The 15,908-nt window shown below is 37.4% G+C and overlaps 1 protein-coding gene across 1 annotated transcript in view; it reads left to right on the forward strand.

Annotated features, from left to right (window-relative positions):
* Window positions 1-15,908, forward strand: part of LOC136875742 (cation-dependent mannose-6-phosphate receptor) — a 45,030-nt gene that overhangs the window by 20,737 nt on the left and 8,385 nt on the right. The window contains exons 4-5 of the mRNA XM_067149318.2: window positions 610-776; window positions 4,182-4,308. Of these exons, the coding sequence (XP_067005419.2) occupies window positions 610-776; window positions 4,182-4,308 (294 nt within the window). The remainder of the gene's footprint in view (window positions 1-609; window positions 777-4,181; window positions 4,309-15,908) is intronic.

Raw genomic sequence — 15,908 nt, forward strand, 5'->3', positions numbered from 1 at the left:
TTTGTTTTTTCCTTCTCTGGCTCCTGCAACTCATGAACGGCAGTCATCTTGTATGGGCGCAGTTTCTTTACCTTGGTTGTCTTTGTCATATGGAATACTAACACCCCTCCTGAGACAAACGATGTAATTATTTCCTAGTAGACCGAAGCAAACGAGCCTGAACATTATCTGCCATGTCTGCCAGACTCGCTCAACAAACACCCAGTTGTTTCCCCACAGTCACTATAGCTAGTATCGTATCCCTCTTAGGAGGATTGTGCACACCATACTCTCTCCTGAACGCCCTTTGCGTGGCAACAATGGGCCTCGTAATCCAATTATTTTTCACTAAAATTCTGTGCTGAGGCAGTGTGTACTGCATCTTGAATGAATGTATAATAAAACAACAAGCAAAATTGAGGAAACAATTGACACCTAACAGTAACTTGTCTATTGTTGGCAAATGTTGGTAAGTGAATTTCCTAGAGTTGCTTCAGATTTAGAAAGCAATCACATCTTCCTATCTGCTATCAGACTGAAATGGGATTGTTTTGAAAACCACCTGATTTATATAAATCACCTGTAGGATTATCATTTATTGATTTTCTTGATATTCCATGGTTGTTGCAGCCCAAATTGGAACTAAGAGATGTTGCAGATAGACACGGAGGAGGAAATGGCACAGGTTGTTTTTTTATGTTTGACTTGGTAGTACCTCCCTTTCCAAACTGCTCCGTTGTGGAACACAGCAAGACAAAGGATGAAGGCCTCAGTAACGGCTCTGTTTTTTGCATCATGTAAGATTTTTTCTGTAACAGACCTATTCCTTTAAGTAAGAATTTATTGTGAAAACTCGTTGCTCAAGTTGTTCAGGATTGTTCGAGCAGCAGTGTACAATTATGATTCATATTTTAAAAATGATACATGTAATTCTTAAACTGTGCATGTTATTTACTAATGTATACTCTACACCCTATATTTTAACAGTCTTACTAATAAATGGTGTATAACTTTTATAAAAGGTTTATACACCGTTTATGTGCAATTTGTTTCTAGTAAACTATGTATAAGCCTCCTGTGTATACATCTGTTTTATTCACTGAATTGCTTATACAGACCAGGACCCTTGTATAAGCGTTGTGTAGCAGCAAATGATGATCTTACAGACGTAAGATGATGATGTCTTCATATGTGAATGCGGCATAACAGGATTGTACTAGACCTGCTTATGAACTTCAACTGCATTTGTTTCGGCACAAAATAGTGGTGTTCTCTTCAATTGCTTCGGCACTAAATAGTGTTAAATTTTTGCCTGTGATCACTGTGTTAGTTGTTTTTAGACCTTTATGACTTAATTTTTGCACTGCTTTGCTAATTGGCTGATGATGACAATTCAAATGTGTTGAAACCAGTCCCAAATGAACAGGTTGTAACCTCTATTTGGTTCAACTTAACAATGGAGTATTGAAAGGTGGATCCTTCCTTCTATTTAATATTGTATATCCATTGAGCACACATTGATGTATTGGAAAATAACATTGATGTTCTCCACGATATTTTAAACATAAAATGTTTAGAGGTTTTGGATTCTGTAAATGTTCAAAAAATAAAACTGTTTACGAGGTGGAGTGACACATTTCTCCTAGTTTTTCAAATGAAATATAGATTTACGATGGAGTATGCTCATATTGTGATTAACACAGTCAGAAATAACCTAATAAAAGATCCAAGAGGTGGCTCTGAATCTTGCGAGGGTGCGGAATGAGGTTAGTATTATCAGTGGCATAATTATTAATAGTGAGAATAATATACAGCTGAAATAAGTGTTACTATTCTGTTCTTGTTTGCCGGCCCCATGGTGTAGGGGTAGCATGCCTGCCTCTTACCCGGAGGCCCCGGGTTCGATTCCCGGCCAGGTCAGGGATTTTTACCTGAACCTGAGGGCTGGTACGAGGCCCACTCAGCCTACGTGATTAGAATTGTTGAGCTATCTGACGGTGAGATAGCAGCCCCGGTCTAGAAAGCCAAGAATAACGGCCGAGAGGATTCGTCGTGTTGACCACATGACAGGCCTTCGGGCTGAACAGCGGTCGCTTGGTAGGCTAAGGCCCTTCAAGGGTTGTATTGCCATGGGGTTTGGTTTTTTAAAATTTTATTCTGTTCTTGTTTATTTGAACATTGGCATTTCTATTCTATTCATACTACCACACGGCTTCACGAAAGATTTTGCTCCTAGATAACCAGCAGAAGTGATCATAAAGGCGGTGAATGTACGAAATACATCAGTGAACTGCAGGAAGAGATTCCTACTTCTTGGAATGAGTGTATACGTGCAGTTATAATAATACAATGCGGATACCACATTTATTAGTAAGAAAAATATGCAACGCTTGTACAGTGTGTAACTATACAAGTGTTATACAACTGTATAAAGATTTATTACTAAGACTGTTAGACTTCACTTTACAAGGGAAAAATTAGTGTAGTGTTAGACTTCATCTAATGGATAACAATAATGCATCATTTTATATTTACTTCATTTTATAATTACAGTAATCAAATTGTGCATAACAGTGATGTAAAATGCGTAGTAGTTTTCATCATCATTATCATCATCATAATTATAATGTAACCCTTCCAGGATGCCGGATAGGGTGGTGTTGAACGAGCTCTCGCACTATCTATCCATATAGATCTCTCTCTGCATGATCACTCTCCAGTCCCCTCCTCTACTCTTGACATCTATCTTCAGTTGGTCCAGCCATTGTTTCCTTGGTTGTTTTGCAGGTCTTCTTCTGCTGACAGTTCCATTGTGTGCGTGTGGTGTTTGAGCGCCTGGCATTCTCTTTACATGCCCGAACCATTTAAGTCTTGCAGACCTTAGTCTTTCTTGCAGAGGTTGCTGCACTCCCAAAGATGATCTGACATCTTCTTTTCTCACATGATCAGGCTGTGTTTTCTGCATGATAATTGCTAAGAAATTTAATTGGCACAGGCCTGCAATTTACTAAGGTCTCTAATCAGCAACATGCAGGTTTCTAAGCTGTATGTGAGTATGGAAATAAGATACGATTTATACAACATTTTGGTTCGTAGGGGTGCCTTCTTGTCCCAGATTAGGGGACATATGAGGTTATAGAATTAGACCCATTGGCCATCTCATTCGGTGCATAACATTGTACTATGGTAACCGGTCTTGCTCTAGATGCAAATCGTGTGGTGATCATCTGTTCAAAAATAGGATGCCACTTTAACAAACTCTTCTGTGCTGTGCTACTGAGTTGCCCCATAACATGGTTGTTATCCTTTCTTCCCAAAAACAGTACAGTACTTCCATTCCTAGTTTTTATTTCTCTAAAACCTGTACATCTCTTACTAATACCCAAAGTTGTCAGTTGATACTGCATCATTTCTCTTGACACTTCAAGTTTCCCAGTTTGCCACATGATCTAAATGTTTCAGAATCCAATTCAAGTGTCATTTTTCATAGCAAATGTCACATCTTTTGAATTAGCCCAGCTATTTCTTTTTTTGGTTTCTTTGATGAGGTTTATTAGCTTGAGTTATTGGCCCAAGCACCTTATCCTGGTGGGAGGCTGCCCCTTTCTGCTTCCAGGCATGTGGGAGTTCCACGTAGGGGTTCTCTTCCTTAGCCTTTAGGGACCCCTTCCCTTCCTTACAAGGCAATGGTTACCCCCGAAAGCTGGGTTGCCTCTTCTGCCAGTTCCGCCGTTCCAAGAACTCTTCTTTCCTCCTTCACTGCCATTGAGGACTTCAGCAGAATTCATTAGAGTCCCGTTAGCTGTCATTTTTTTCAGGGATCCTGCAGGGCCTTCACAGCTACTGTAGTGATCCCGGGGCACATGAAGTCCCCGCTGTACTCCGCCCTTGCAGGCCATCCCCTACTTCATGCTGTTTCCTGTCTCTCACCATGGGAAGGTGGGGTTGGACTTACAGGAGAGACAATGCCATATAACATCTTCATATTACCTTTAGAGTCTTCCTTCAGTTTCTGTGTAAATTCAAGCCAGCATTTTTTTTTCCCCTCACAAATAATTCTTTTGACCTCTAATTTTCCGTCTCTCTAATCTTGTTCAAGTTTCTTCATTGTCTTCATTGTTTTTCATTTTTGTTATAATTGCATTTTTAAAACATGGCTTGAAATTGCTGTTACTTAATTGCTGCTGTTTTTTCTTTTCTAGTTTCTTAACTACATTTGGAGTGTATTTGGCAGTTGGAATATTTTATCGGCGTTTGGTAAAGGGAGCTAAAGGATTTGAGCAAATACCTCACGCTGACTTTTGGAGAAAGCTTGGAAATTTACAAGCAGTAAGTTTTTTAATGTTACCTTGAATGTAAGAAAGTTATTTAAGAACATTCACATGGAACTATATGCGAACTGTTGGGATCACACAAAATTCTTCAAGAAGTATACTCGTAGAAATAAACTTCCTGTATATCCAGTGTTCTCTCCAGAAATTTTCGTCAGCCGGACGGCAGGAATGAGTAGCCGGGCGGGGTAAACTACGTAAAAAATAAAATTTCAGTTTATTTCACAGAGTATTTTGAACTTGTAGTGTTCTACTGCTCGTTTATAATCATGTAACACTTGGGTTTACCACTCAGTTGCTGTGGAGTGCGAAACGGGTTTGATACGTCATGCGGAATCGAGTGCTCGCATGTGATTCCACGCTACTCCAGGCACCACTTCCACACAACATTATGTGATAGTCAACCTAAACAAACTCCGATCTAATTAATACAATTATGCTGACAGTAATGAAAATTTGTCATTTAAATTAACCATTTTACAGTTTTACATTTTAATTTGGAACATCCAATGACTCATATACAGTAGAAGTCCGCTATAGCGCGTGCGGCATATAACGAGAACTCCATTTTAGAGACAATTTCTTTCTATCCCTTCAGAATTCCTATATTAAGCTGTGTATCATCCTTCGGTTACAGCGAGAGCCCTATCACTGACTCATCCATTATTATGAGCGATTAAGCGTACGCGATTTTTTTCCGTTACCGATATTCATGTACACCAGCGATTATATTGCATGCACCTTATCAATACATTAGTTTATTTACTCTAAATTAGTAAATTGGTCAATACCGGTTTCAATCCCTCGGGGATCATCTTCAGTTGACACACAAAAAAAGGAATTTATAAAAACATCACATATGAAAGGTTACATTTGGTGACTATTTCAATTAAATCAAGTGTTGAAAGTTATGTCATTAAAGTACTAGTGGGTACATCTTAGTTTTTTTAACGTGCTATTGTATGAGGTATATTGGCTCACTGTGTCTAAGCTTTTTGTACATATAATGGGTTCTACACTTATTCACATCTGGTATTGATAATATTACATTCAATATGTTTGATTCATATGATTAAAACATTAACAAATATCTTACTAAAATGGTAAAAAACATACATCATTTGTTTAAAAAGTACTTGTTGTTAGTCTTTTTGATCATACTACACTTGTATTACAAAATGTGGAATAAGATTTTTCACTCATACACATTAGTGATAATGAGTCCATTATAGAGTCTTAAAAGTATTTTGTTGTAGAGGTATATCACAGCTTATTGGTTATTGTGATGTCAATAAGACGTAATTTCACTTTGTATTAATGTTTGGGGTATTCCACTTTTTTTTAAAAAGTCCATTGGAGTAAACATAGGAAAAGCTTAATTAAAGGGTTAATTAAAAATATATCCTTCATTACTAAAAAATACTAGTATGTGATACCTTATTAAAATGGATCCTTCATTTCTAAAGTATTGATATGTGATACCTCATGTGTTTGTTTTATCATGTATAAAATGGGGTTTACATTTCTAAACAGTAGTACTGTAGGTTGTTACCATCTATAATACATATGTAATATTACGATCTGACATAGCAGCCAACTGAAAATGTTTAAAGTATAATCTAATGGAATGGGACCAATTCCTTCTTTTTACTGTTTGTTTTTCACTTTCAACTGGTGGAGTGCATAACATATGAGTGTTGTGTTAGATCTATATTATTGTTGAATTTGTTGCAATTTGTAAACTGCTGCTTTTGGTGAAGTATCTTAGTCTATGGATGTCATTAGGAAATTGTTAGTATGTCGTTGCTGGTTGAATGGTGACTGTTGCAAAATGAAGCTCGTTCGAGGTACCGTGCGTCTTGATGGAATTTAAATTTGCACTTTATTGTAATGGCATGAAGGCTTCTGTGTGTTGTAGATTAATTATCTGCAAGCAGAAATAGTAGGTGTGTAGGTTGGTGTATAATAAAGGTGTAGAAGGTAAGTTATATGTTGTGTTACTTACGTTGAATGTTGAGACTGTATGCTTTGCGTGGCTGCCTGTCGAGATCTGTTGCTTGTTATCCTGGGACTGTAGTTAGTGGCGGCGGAGGGGAGGTTTGGAGGGATGGGTGGAGCGTTTGTGACGGAAGCGGGGTTGGAGGAGGGGAGATCTTTGAGCGGTTCATTTGTATGTGTAGGTTGTTGTTTGTTGATCTCTTAGGAGGGGAATAACTGTGTTGAAAAGAACATTATTTTTGTCAGTATTTTCATTTAAGTTTGGGTTTATGTATTGGTCTAGGTTTATGTAGAATTCTTCTAGTATACTGAGCAAGGGGCTTTTTGGGTTGGTGTTGAGAATTTGCATGTCATTATTGATACTTGTAAATTTATGTTCTTGATCGTTAATGTGTTGTCCCATTGCTGAACAGTGTCTATGCTTGACAGCATTTACATGTTCATTGTATCGTATTGAAAAACTTCTCTCAGTAAGTCCTACATAGCTGGCTCTGCAGTCATTACATTTCAGGCGGTGGACTCCTGAATGGTTGTATTTATTTATGTTGTTGACTGATTTGGAGTTATATAGTATGTTAGTATTGTTACGTGTGATTTTGTAGGCTTGTTTTTTAAAGATGTTCGTTATAGAGTGTATATGGTTGTTGTTGTTGTAGGTAAAAGTTGCGTAATCTTTTTTGTCTTTGATGGTTCTAGTTAATTTAGTTTTTGATTGGTTTTTCATTTTGCTGATGATCTGGTTTATCATTTCTCTTTTATATCCGCTCTGTTTGGCTATTTCGTGAATTAGGTTCAATTCTTTGTTTAGATCTTTTTTCGTGAGTGGAATCTTGTATGCTCTGTATATCATGCTATAGTATGCGGCTTTCTTGTGACTATGTGGGTGGGTGGAATCTATTTTTATTGTGTTTGATGTGTGGGTAGGTTTCCTGTATATGCTGTATGTTAAATGGTTGTTGTGTCTGGTTATGGATATATCTAAGTAGTTTATAGTGTTGTTGTTTTCAGTTTCCATTGTGAATTTTATGTGAGGATCTATTTCATTTAGTTGTTCTAGGATTATATTTTCATTGGTATGCCTGTTGTCTATTATAATGAATACATCGTCAACAAATATACACCAAAAAAGAATGTTATTCAATTTTTGGATTTCTTGATGTTCAAGGTGGTCTATATATATTTCAGCTATTATTCCTGATATTGGTGATCCCATGGGTAATCCTTTTTGGTGGTATATGGTATCATGGAATTTAAAGTAATTGTTGTTGATGGCAAAGTGTAATAGTTTTATAAATTCATCTATTTCTAACTTGCTCAGTTTGCTATGGTTATTGAGATTGGATTCGATGATTGTTATGGCTTTTTGTGTAGGTATGTTAGGATACATGTTTGTTACTCATATGTAGCTATTTTATGGTAATGTTCTATTTTTATATTTTTGGTGATGTTACAAAATTCTGTTGAGTTTTTTATGGTTTCCTTTGCCTGGAAAATATAATGTTTTTTGAGAAAGTTTTGAATGAATTGTGATAGTTTATAGGTGGGGCTTGGTCTATAGTTAGTTAGTTAGTTTGTTTGTTTGTTTATTGATTTATTTATTTATTTATTCATTCATTTATTTATTTATTTATTTTGCTAGTTGCTTTACATCGCACCGACACAGATAGGTCTTATGGCGAAGATGGGATAGGAGAGGCCTAGGAAGTGGAAGGAAGCGACCGTGGCCTTAATTAAGGTACAGCCCCGGCATTTGCCTGGTGTGAAAATGGGAAACCACGGAACACCATCTTCAGGGCTGCCGACAGTGGGGCTCGAACCTACTATCTCCCGGTTACTGGATACTGGCCGCACTTAAGCGACTGCAGCTATCGAGCTCGGTGGTCTATAGTTTATTATGGGTCTCATAGGAATGTTGTCTTTATGGATTTTAGGGTATGCTTTGGCAATAGGTATTCCTGGGTTCATTGTGATCAATTTTGTGGTTTCTTGTTCATTTAAAATGAAGTTCGTGTGTTTTAGTAAAGTTTTAAAATTCTTTTGAATGCTATTAGTAGGATCTTTGGCCTTGATCTGGAAAGTTTCATCTTGGAAGCAAGTTTTTGTTTTTGTTATATATTCATCTTTATTTATGATAACTGTTGTGTTTCCTTTGTCTGCTTTAGTTACATTTAAGTTGTAGTTACATTTAAGTTGTTTTGTTTGATTTTGTTTTTAAGTTCTTTGATTTGTTTGTGGTTTATGGTGTCTTGTTGGTTGATTTTTAGATTAATTTTGTTAATATATTGTGGTAGTGTTTTTTTGATTTCATATCTGATTTCATTCTGCTTTTCTTGAGGTATTTTGTTTATGGCATTTTCAGTTTCGGTGATGATAGTAGTAATGTTTTCAAATTTTAGTAAGATATTTGTTAATGTTTTAATCATATGAATCAATCATATTGGATGTATGTGAATAAGTGTAGAACCCATTATATGTACAAAAAGCTTAGACACAGTGAGCCAATATACCTCATACAATAGCACGTTAAAAAAACTAAGATGTACCCACTAGTACTTTAATGACATAACTTTCAACACTTGATTTAATTGAAATAGTCACCAAATGTAACCTTTCATATATGATGTTTTTATAAATTCCTTTTTTGTGTGTCAACTGAAGATGATCCCCGAGGGATTGAAACCGGTATTGACCAATTTACTAATTTAGAGTAAATAAACTAATGTATTGATAAGGTGGAGATTTTAGACTTTCTTTGTATCAGAGTACCAATCAATACGGAAATGAAGCTGATAGACTATGATATATTGCATGCAGTCGATTACCTTCGGTATCGTTTCCTTGCTATGTCCACTAGCAAGTTCTCTCATCGACATTCAAAGGCATTGTCAGAGTTGATTAGTAATACCCATCGACTGCTGTCCTGTAAAGAAAATTTCAAATGAAAGAGAACATAACGCGATAACCCTCTGTCGAAACTCGTACATTTTAATCACAGTGTGTTCAATATTTTCTGTCAGTGTACCTACTGTTTTAAAGGCAACAATTCTTTGTCGTCGGCTTCCAGCACGTTAAAGAACTCCTGCGGGATATAATTCCCACACGCTGGCGTCTGTCAAGAACTAGCATTTAGGACGGACGTAAAACAAATAACATCAAAATGAGTTCTATTTTCAGTGCAATACAGATACAAAGCTAACTGATCAGATGACATGGTCACGAGGTAATCAGGTTTGTTTACATTATGATTGGTTTATATTGCATGTGTTCAAGTGGAAGAGATTTTATTATTGATTGGTTATTTTGTATATTCAGCAACGTTACAATTACTTCTATTAGCGATTTGGTTGTTTTTGCGCGACCAGGCGTGTTTGGTAGCTGAAACTCTGATTGCAAAACAAAAACAAACAAAAATATTTGAAGAGAAGATTTGAACCACCACAAAATGCAGCGGAGGATAACACCCAACGATGCTATTTAGCCAACTGAGCCATGCTAACAGCTCGAGTTCAGTGTTTACTAATCATTTCTGTTTCTACCATATTCGTCCTGGCTGAGGTTCAATTGGAGCGTGCCTCGAGATGCATCGAGATAGTGACGTCAGGCTCGAGTATCTCAAACGAGAGTTATGTCCATCCCTACGTAGACCTCAAAGATGCATCGAGAGTGGTGACGTCAGTCTCGAATATCTCGAACGAGAGTTTTGCCCATCACTAGTTACAAGCCACCATCAAACTTACTTATGTTACTTTATTATCAATACTCTGTGGAAGGACTGCGTACTTCGTCAGTTTTTTGATGTCTATGTTTTATTTTCACGTTGTGTTTTAGCAGTGCTACGCTTGAGACTTTTTAACCATTCCAAAGTGATCAAATCTTCAAACATTTGTTAACATCTTCACTTTCATTTTTACTTCATCCTATTAATGTCAAGTATTACTAAGGGTCTACTATATGTACTACATACTTGTGTATCTTTGTTCATATGACCTGTTTCAGCTGATGACGGTGTCCATAGACATGGAAACCGGTACTGAATAAAAAATGTTGTGATGAAATTGACAACATATTATGTATTGGAAAAAGGTGGATCAATCAGATTTCCCTCTATTGTATGTTATCTCCTTTCAATACGGACCAGATATGAAGTTTTTAATGTTGGGTCCATAGGTTTAACCGTAAAGTACCCTACACGCGATCCCCGGGAGGTGCTAAGAAAGCAACAACATTGTTCTGCTTTTGCATATCCCAACAATTAGAGGATACATTACTATGAGTACTATGAGAATGACTCGACCAAGAAATAGCTCTTTTTCAGAGCTCTACAGGTGTAAACTTTGATCACGCTCTACGAATTCTCCAACCAAAGTTATTACCCTGGACGCAAACACCTTTTGAAGGCTATGACATTTGAAGTAGTTAGGATGGTGGTAACATCAGATGGGTTCTGGAATGGACATTTCAAGAAGAGTGTTTCTGAAATCCTCTTGTGAGCAGCTGTGACCTCTGATTTGAAACTCGTATGTATATCGTGGGGTGTTGTGTGTAACAGGTGCTGCTTTTCTGTGTCAAAGGCTGGACACTAAAGTGAATCAACTGCAGGACTTCGAAATGTGAATGTATCACAGAAATTTTAACCTCTTAACTGGGTATTATTGATGTGCTTGCTGTAACCTGCCCTGTGCATTTTTTAAGTAGATTGTTGTTACACAGCAGGATAGGCAGAAATGTTAGTAATATCATTCGTCTGTGGTTCAAAAAGTAAATTAAAGCAGTTTTAATTAATTTTTATGTTAGAGAAATGTGTAACCATTTTTACATTAACTGCTAGGTCATTTACCTGGTTGGAATTTGAGAGTTTAGCCCATATTTCACAGCCGAAAGTTGAAACAAATAAAACCAAGGGGTATTTATAAATATCATATCATGAATGTGACATTCTGAACCATTTTTCATTAACTACAAGGTCATTTACCTGGTTGAAATTTGAGCATTTTGTTCATATGTTATCACCTAAAATTAAAACAAATAAAGGAATATTTATGAATTACACATCATGCTAGTGACATTGTGAAAGATTTTACATTAACTTCACCGTCAGTTACGTCATTTACCTCGCTAAAACTGCACTTCGCCTTCATCCGATTCGTCATGTTGTTCATCTTGTTCTTCATTCTTATTCTCAGAACAACTTTCACTATCACTCACCTTCATCTGTATTAAACCACTCATCTTCGGATTTCTGAGAAGATAAATCGTCATTATCATTCTCTAAGTTTTGAATAATCTCGCCTTCTTCGAGCGTTTCAAACTTGCTTTGAACTAGATGCTGCCATATTTAGCCTACTGTGGACAAGTAGCACTGCACAGATGTAAAATAAAAACAAATAAGCTTCAAGGAGCGTGACATGTGGTATTTGCTACCATCATGCAGGAAAAACATCAATTTAGACGACAAAGCACAACGTGGCAAAGTAGCTTGTCATACCCAGGAGATATTCACGGTAAAAGACGAGTACGTATATATTCGTCATGCTCATTACCCTGTAACATTCAGCGTATGAATATATACGTCACGCCCAGTTAAGAAGTTAAGATCCCACATCAACAACAAGGTGGTACTCCATCGAGCTGACAATGTAACCGTACAACAGGGTTACAGCATTCATTATAATTATTATTATCATTATTGACCCGATTCATTAGATTTTATGTTCTGATTTTCATCATTTAGATTGTAGTATTAATTAGGTATCACGCATCTTATGTCATCTAATCATTTGATAAGGGAATTCTGTTTGTAATTATTATGAATGTAAATAAGTGAGATTTTGAAAACTAAGTCATCTGTTATCTTGTAACTGAAGGCATTGTAACTGACATTGTGCAGCCAAGGCTATGTTTAACCAATGTTGCCTTAGGTAAGAAAGTTTCCGTTGCCACAGTCATTTTGTAACCATTCTTGTGCGTGGGAAGCTACTAAGCCATATGATAAATTTTGTATTGCGCATGGCCACGTGGCTTTGAGCTTGCTTCTGTATTCGCTAGTTATCGTGTATCGGTGTGGAAGGGATGACGCTGTGGAAGGGAGCCGTGTGGACATGACGAGTTTATATAAGTCGATGTAAGGATAGTAGAGTCGTCTAATATGAGTGGTAATTTGTACTGGTCTGATGGATAGCAGCAGCATCTAATTGCGAGGTAGAACGTCTGAAGGCAAGTTTATTTCAGTATATTCACCACAGGCTTGGTGCCATTGTCTGTAGATGTATAGGCAGTACATCACATAGAACTTTTGTATTTATATCAACAGTCTCTATATTAGCTATCAGGACGTGTGAAACTAGAGTAGATAGCATGCCTGAATATTGCAGGTTCTTCAGTAAAGTCTTCCAGTTTTTGACAACGAATATGAGTGGACGTGACCACATGGAGGTCATTACACTAGGACAGGGAGAGTAGGTTAACTCCAGGTACAAAAGAATATAAGATAACCGTCTACAGCTTCCAACTACAAACCGGACGGGGTTTCTCTGAGTACAAAGTTCTACAGCGGTGGTTGCAGACATAAGGTAATTACAGCATCAGACATGTTATGCATAAATAACATGGAGAAGAAATTAATCAGTGGTGATATCAAATTTAATTCATGTAAAATGCCAATAGCTTCTGAAATTTAGGTCATGTTCCTTTATGTATGTCTGTCTGTCTGTCTGTATCGGTCCCTCAATCCTGAGGATCGTGATCTCAAGATATTTCTTTGTACCCATTTCCATTCTCCACGGTCTTCTGCTATACGGGTAGATTGTATGAATGATGTCTTTGTTGCATGTTTTATGCCATCTCTCCAGCGTATAGGTGCTGGCCCACGCTCCCTCTTTCCAGGCACGTTTCCCAAGATAATATGCTTTTCAAGGCTTCCTTCTCCACGATGCATAATATGACCAAAGAATTGGAGAATCCTCTGTTGACATTTTGCGATAACCTGGTACTAATGTTCAGCTCCTTGAGGATGGATTTGTTGGTTCGAAATGCTGTCCAAGGAATGCAAAGCATTCTTCTCCAGCACCACATCTTGAACGAGTTGATCTTATTCAGATCTGAAGCTTGAAGTCCATGTTCCTTTATATGTAACAACAAATCTCACAAGGTCATTTTTATATTATTCAATTATAGTAATGCAAGTTAATTGTGATGTAAAGTATAGTAATGAGTTCAGTTTTCTTGTAATAATAGTAATTGATTCAATTTCCAAGTGCAATCCTCAATTGTGGAAATGCGACCACAGTCTACATTTGTCCTGATCCATATTCCTGTATATTGCCAGGTGTGTGAGAGTATCACCCCACACCTTGAGAATAATAATATAAGAGATATGCTCTCCGAACTTGCCGCTTATTACAGTGGCTGGTGCTAAAATAATTTAAAGAGTAATTGTGTGAATGTAATTAAGAATAACAGTAGTGGTGGGAGTAACCACAGCAAGTTATGTGAAGAATTAACTCTTGCATAATTTACACATCCTAATACCTAATTTATTCGTGTATTAGACCCCCTCTGTTATTAAGACCCCTCTTGGCTTTTCGAGATGAAGAAAATGAAAAAATATATCTCACATACTAGGCCCCCCAATGTAGTTCGTCAGAGAAGAACAACGATTCCGCTTCAAAGAGGGTACAAGCCTTGCAGCAACTCTGATGACATCATCTAAATTTATGAATAGTTTCGTCTATATGACCCACACAATGAAAATATGTCAAAGTCATGCGGTACATCTGTGTTTTGTAGTTAAGAAATGTCCGCCTCCGTAGTGTAGTCCTACTGCAACTCTGATGACATCGCACAAATAGGTGAATAGTTTCGTGTCCGACCTGCGCATTGCAAGCACGCATCAGTCATGTATATATGTCTGTGTTTTGTAGTTTAAAATGTCTGCCAGCGTAAGGGTTAGCACAATTACCTGCCGTTCTCGGGAGCCTGAGTTCAATTCCCGGTGCCGTATTGCCAGAGATTTACAAATGGCAGGAAGGTTGATATGCGGTAAAAATGGTACATGCAACTCCCTTCCACTGAAGGCCTGTCTAAAAAGAGTTGCACCACCTCGGGATAAGGAAACAAGTTTACTTTAGTTAAGAAATTCACAGTTGTTGCTATTAATATACCAGGCGTGATCATTAACAAAGAGATCATTTAATATCTCTTAACTCGGGCCAGTATAGGTTTTTTTAAGAGAAGTAGGTTTAAAACGTGATAACAACAATCCAATCATAACGATTGTTTTACTCGCCAACGTACCTCTAATAATGATAATAATAATTTTACGTCCCCACTTAACGATTTTCGGAGATGCCAAACAAAACATACTGTGCGTTAATAAAACATGGAGACAACGATCGTACAAAATTAAACATTATGATAATAAAACGCATTACCTGTAGATATCCATAAATATGGCAAACTTTCCTGTCATTTATTTTAAATCTTCCCCTTGTAGAACTTCTGGCACTATGCGGGCACTTGATAGCATACCTAACCTGTACAGTGCGGTCTCAACTCATTTACAGCTGTTTAGGTAAATCCTGATGTGATAAATGTGGAGAACAAGCATGAAATATACTTAAGAATAAGGGTTTGGCTTTCAACAGCAGCCATTGTCCAAGAAACACTTCCAGTCACTATGTATTACATTCGGAAGTACAACTCGTGACGTACGCTAGTTATCAGTTGGTTGTTTGGCACGCTTTCTACCAAAGCACGAGTTTATTCTCAAGGAGTGGCTTCTGCTACACATACACAAACTGGGAATATCAGAGACTGTCTCCAGAAACCATTTGAGAATAGATTCTCACAGTTTGGACTCTATATGATATAGATGTTGATTCCCATAGGGAACCTTGGTGTGCTAAGTGCCAACTGATGAGCCCAACTTAGCACAAGGGGGTGAAATGCTGGCAACCATCGGTGATTTAGCTGGAAAATTTATAATGTCCAATAACGGACCATTTATATTGGTATTATAAATTTACTCATTCGGGACAAATATTTCTGATTTCCTATGGGAATCAACATCTATATCATCTGATGGCCAAGCAGGCATCAATTTTTGGTAATGAGACAAAGTCTCTCATTGTGCATTGGCACTGCCGTGGCTCCAAGTAGCCTATGCAGTGGCCTCCACGGTATGCACTAGCCGTTGGTCTTGGTGGGTGTGCTAAGTGCCAACTGATGAGCCCAACTTAGCACACGGGAGCGAAATGCTGGCAACCAGGAATGAGTTAGCTGGAATATTTATAATGTCCAATAACGGACCATTTATATTTGACTCTATAGTCGGAAACTAAACTATTTTTAAAAGTTTCAAGAAAGACGGGACTTGGAATGCTCTTGATGCATGGCTGATGAGATGGCAGTGAAGATGACGTCATTTGGAATGACGACATGCTGGTAGCAGGGAAGTTGGCAGCACAAGACGATAATTCAGATGAAAGCACTGATTAGGTATACTCAGGTTTATTGTGTGGTAGGGCTACTGCTCAACTGACAGAGACAAATGACTGGCCATTAAGTTATTTTGTATCAATATTGCATAATATGATAATGCGA

Source organism: Anabrus simplex, chromosome 6 (genome assembly GCF_040414725.1).
Source record: "Anabrus simplex isolate iqAnaSimp1 chromosome 6, ASM4041472v1, whole genome shotgun sequence".
Taxonomy (NCBI): domain Eukaryota; kingdom Metazoa; phylum Arthropoda; class Insecta; order Orthoptera; family Tettigoniidae; genus Anabrus; species Anabrus simplex.